The sequence below is a fragment of the Gavialis gangeticus genome, unplaced genomic scaffold (genome assembly GCF_001723915.1).
Source record: "Gavialis gangeticus isolate Ggan-Ray unplaced genomic scaffold, GavGan_comp1, whole genome shotgun sequence".
Classification (NCBI taxonomy): domain Eukaryota; kingdom Metazoa; phylum Chordata; order Crocodylia; family Gavialidae; genus Gavialis; species Gavialis gangeticus.
Window position 1 is genome coordinate 43,093,141 of NW_017729034.1, and position 5,022 is coordinate 43,098,162.

General features: G+C 36.4%; 1 protein-coding gene across 4 annotated transcripts in view; it reads right to left on the reverse strand.

The window, feature by feature from the left end:
• SDCCAG8 (serologically defined colon cancer antigen 8) overlaps positions 1–5,022 on the reverse strand; it is a 181,158-nt gene that overhangs the window by 134,137 nt on the left and 41,999 nt on the right. For all 4 annotated transcript variants that reach the window (XM_019527201.1, XM_019527202.1, XM_019527203.1 and 1 more), the window contains exons 10-11: positions 4,803–4,955; positions 2,093–2,227 (exon numbers count right to left, since the gene is read on the reverse strand). In XM_019527201.1, coding sequence (XP_019382746.1) covers positions 2,093–2,227; positions 4,803–4,955 — 288 coding nt within the window. The remainder of the gene's footprint in view (positions 1–2,092; positions 2,228–4,802; positions 4,956–5,022) is intronic.

A 5,022-nucleotide genomic window follows, 5' to 3' on the forward strand; every position in this document is an offset into this window, starting at 1 on the left:
GCTTAATCCCCCAGGTAGATTAAATTTACTCTCTCCCTGTCCTGCAGAGGTAGGAGCTGCTCTTTGTTTCATGTCAGTCCATCTCTGTCCTCCTCATCCCTCCCCATCTTCTATTCTTACCCAAACACATTTCCTCTTTCCCTATTTTCTTCTACAAATTCTCTCCTTTTTCCCCACATTCTCCTCTGTCGCTGCTACCTAAATGCCACGGAATCCTCAATCTTCTCCTGCCCATCTCATTCTCCTTTCTCTTTCCAGTTTCTTGTCTTGTTTTCTAGGCAAGAAGGATGTTCCTATGTAGACCCTATCTTCTGTAAGGACAGGTTGGCTGAAGTCATTTTTGAGACCATGCCTGTCTTTAGAAACAGTTGCCTTCCTTACAAATGCAAAGCATGTAGGAAAATGGTGGCTATTTTCTCTGACATCACTTTACAATTGAGTACCATTTAAAATAATGGGATAGAATGGTGTTTTCAACGAACAGCAAAAATTCTCAAGCCTGACTGATGCCTAAAACAGAGATCTCATGATTGTTTTAAACACTTAATACTCAAAACTGAGATTTGTTAACTGTTTACTTCCTCTCCTTTTCTCTCATAGACAGAATATGAGATGGGGTTCTCTCTCTTTTCCCTTCATGAAGGGGAAAATTAGTCACCCAAACCATCTCCATGTGTAGCACAGATAAAACAGAACAAAGGAACCAGCTGTTAGAACTGCATGAATAACTTATTTTTCAGTTTGCCAACAGCTCCAAAAAATAAAGGGAAAAAGAATAAGTTTGGATTAACCCCAGACTGAATAAACCCAAATAAAATGTTAGTCAATTTCAAACATTTTGCCCTGTCTGTTATTTTAGACACTTTTTTAAAAATTAAAAATCAAATTATTTGGAAATCAAGAGCTAGACTTAATATAGAACTTAGATACTACTCCCAAAAACAAGGAGGAGATAATGTGATAGTGTTCTTATACTCTAGCTCAGTGGTTAATATGCTTACCTAGAATATGGAAAACTCAGGTTCAAAACCATTTTCTTCCTTCTACAGCTTCTTATTCTTGGTTTTGTATGGGGAGTCTAGGCCCTTTGTAAATCTATCCTGAATATTTTTGTTTTGGAAATATAAACATTAAGTATTTTAACACTTCTAAAATGTTACTTTTGGTTTAGGTAATTTGGGCGCAAATGTGTAAATAATTATGCCTGTCCAAAACTATATTTTTTAAGCAAAAGTTGTTCATCAAAAAGAATTGCAACCAGTACTATAAGAAGGAACAGTGACAGGAGTATAAGGTGAGGAAAGGCTGTCCAAAAGCCTGTGCCAAATTGGCCCCTCCCAGCGATCACAGTACATTGTTACAAGAAAGTCTATAACTGTCTGCTGCAAGGCCCTCTTTAGCCTTGGGTTGGAGTCCTACAATGGGACTGAAATACTACTGGGACATGTCAGACGTGCCAACATGTTAACAGGAGCAGGAAAAAATAAACTGTATTGAAGACAGGACTAGACAAAAAATGGCTGGTGGAATTTGTGGGAACAAATTTAATTTACCCTTTTTTTGCCCCTAGTAATATGTGAAAAATGATTGCATTTGTGCTCAGAACCACTGCATCAAACATTTGTCTCTGGTATGAGATCAGGTAGGATATAAAAAGAGCAGGATAAAATACACAAAGAAAAAACACAGGAATGAGTGGGAGCAAGAATGGTTTCTGCAGGCCAGGTTAGAAACTAGACTAAATGCATAATGCTGTGCAGAGCACTACAGGGTCAAAACAGAACAGGATTCACATCATTGTCCTATAACTATCTCCTGTATCATCAAGAGAATCATTAATTAAATGCTGATTGCAGAATTTCAAATAGTGATTATGAACAAGCTAAGAAAAGAAAAAACATCTCATTTTGTGGGGTGATCTGCCTGCTAAAAGAAATTCATCTCTCTACTTATAAACTTGTAAATTTTGTCAAGAAATCTAAGACATATATTTACCATCTTTCCAAATATTCTTTAAAAAAAATAGAAGTGAAAACCATAAGAGAGTACCATGTGATGTTTCAAACCACTCTAACTTGCAAAATGTTTCTACCTTATTAATTTCCATTTCCCGAGAAGTAAATTGATTTTGGGCTTCCTCTAGTTGGTTAGCTATTGAATTCTTTTCTCTTGTAATTCTCTCTAACTGAGCTTCATGTGTGGCCACATTCTGAGACAGAACCATCACCTAAAGAAAAAAAAAGAAAAAAGAAGATTGAATGTATAGTGAAGAGATTCAGCCTAGAACCAGTACCCAAAACTTCATTTTAAGTCAATGGGAATTTTGGCTAAGCAGGAAGTGACCAGGATCACACCCTGAATAAAGATTACAGAATTTGATCCATAGTGAGTTGTAACAATATTATTTTGGAGTGATTCAAACTGCAATATCCATTTGAAATATATTCAGTTAATTACACCACTCTAGTACTTGTTAATACATATAATCCCTTATTCCTGTTGTGCCATAAGACCTAGTCACCTATCACTCACAGACTCCAACCGGTAAATGGCAACTACCTTTAGCCACAGAAAAAGCAGTTACAAAAACTCAAACGTCACTGCAAATAAAGATCTTAAATTAATTCTAAAACAATGTCCCACCACCGTAAAACAAACCAAGATGCAATGTAGTAATAACCAAGTAAATGCAGGATGTTCTAAAAGTACAGTTATTTTATGACTTCATATTTCGAGCAAATTGAGCTGAAATTTTGCTGAACGATGAAAAAGATACATAACAATAAAACAAAGATGTTTGCCCTTGAGCTGTTTAGTCCTTAAGCTGGCTAACATAACTGGAAATAATGGTGCCTGACAGTTCTAGGTTAACTTTACAGGAAGTCAAAACTGAATTTAAGGGCTTACGTACAATTACACTACTGTACAGCCATTATGTATACACCTGTTTTATGGACCCATACCAATTTGTTCCTCTAAAACAAAACACTTGTTAAATGAACTAATAAGGAATTCATAGGGAGATAAATATAATATAGTGCAAAAAGCCCTTTCCTGGTTTTTTTGTTTGTTGTCAAAATAAGTACTGCATTTCACGTTTACCACTATTACATGTGTAAAATCTTATTTTCCTACAAAGATAAGTCTAATTACCAGCATAGTAATAATTTCACAGTTTTACCAAATACTGTGCAATCACAAGAGTATCACAATATTATCATTAGGCAGTGTTTTAATGGGTCTAAAGATCACATTATGAGACTGAAGCCCTCAGAGAAACAAACATTAAGATGTAATTTAAGGGGTGATGACAATATATAGCAATGTATTGGTTTGAGGAACTAAACAGTGATAGTAGTGAAGAATATATTTTTACTTTTTTGGGTTAAAGAGATATTTATGTTGAATGCATTCATACTGCCAAAATAGATCTGCAGGCATGCAGTGACATCTGTAGTAAGTACTACTTCCTGTAGATAAACCTGTCCTTTACAATCAGTCACTTTCGATACCTCTGTGTTTCCAGTGCAATGTAAATACACCTTCAGTTCTGGCTTGGCAACTGATTTTTGATGGTTACGCAAGACAGGTTTGCTGTTTATTGACTAGAGCATTGTACACTTAGTGCCTGTTCCATGACCATATTTGCCACCCTCGTATTTCCCACCATATACTGGGGAATGCACCTGTACCACTCCCATCCTTATGCTACCCCAGTGATTCTCTAGTAATGTCAAAACTGGAACCCAAACTGCCCTCACCTTTGATTTTTAATACTCTAGCGATTACTTGTGGCCTACTTCATTGAGATTCTCTCACTACCCATCTTACTGTTCCTTCCCTACTGTACCAAACTCCTCCATCAGGTTTCACAATTTCACTGTTGTTAGTGAGAGACTATTTTCCTCTTCACCGTCTCTCATGTGGAAATAACTTATTATTATGATTTATTATTCATATTCCAGCAAAACCTAAGGGTGCCAACTAAGATCATGGCAGAATAAACACTAAGACCGCGTCCACACAAGTGTGGATGTTTGGTTCTCCAGAGACAACTAGCAGCAGCAGACCTTGTACCACTGCTAGTTATCTCCGCGGCTCCAGCTGGCCGGCTCTGGTTTTGAGTGGTGTGTGCTGTCACTGTGTGCACTGCTCTGCTTTTTTTGTTCGTTTGTTTTTCTTTCTTTTGCCTCCAAGAGCTTATAAATGCAAATAAAAGATGAGAAACTGAGGTTGTTTTAGTTCCATTTTTACAGATGTGCAAGGGAAAAAAAGACTCACTAAGATCATAATAGGGGTGGAAAGGTATGCAATCTTAGAATTGTATGATTTAATATAAAGCTGACACTGGCAGCCATAGTTCTGGCTTTCCTGATCTTTAAATGCTTGACTTCGCAACCTTACTACTGTTTCTTGAATGCACCTGTGAATGCATGATGAGGGACCTGTTGTCTTCTTTGTAGTATTACTTTTAACTTTTGAGGCTATTTTATTAAATGAAATCTGAAAATATTACACAAACTGAAGTTATATTGTAACTTATCAACTGTATCAAGCTACCAATCACCTAATATGTTTCCAACCTGTCATCCATCCCTACTAATGGTTAAAATGATTACATAAGCTAACTATTTTCTAACACTTTGATGTGTAAATTTAATACTTGTTTACTGAAGTATTGCCTCAATAGTCTTTTCTTGCATAAAAGCCATCACCTATTGCTCCAGAGAAGCACTGGATGTTCCTAATCTACCACCACCACCACTCTACCCCTGCAATAATATAATAATAAATAGGATTACTGTTGATGCCAAATCTTCCCTTTCTTTCTTCATTTCTTCCCGCATTGCTTCTTTTTCACCATCTCGCTTATCTAGTTGGGAGGCTAGCTCCCTCCCAAGGCGATCTTTCTGTCTTTCCATCTCACTTTTCAGCTGCTCACACTGGAGTAGAGCCTAGGGAAAAATATTTTATGAAACTCAGAACATACAAAAAAAAAAAAAAAAAAAAAAAAAAAAAAAA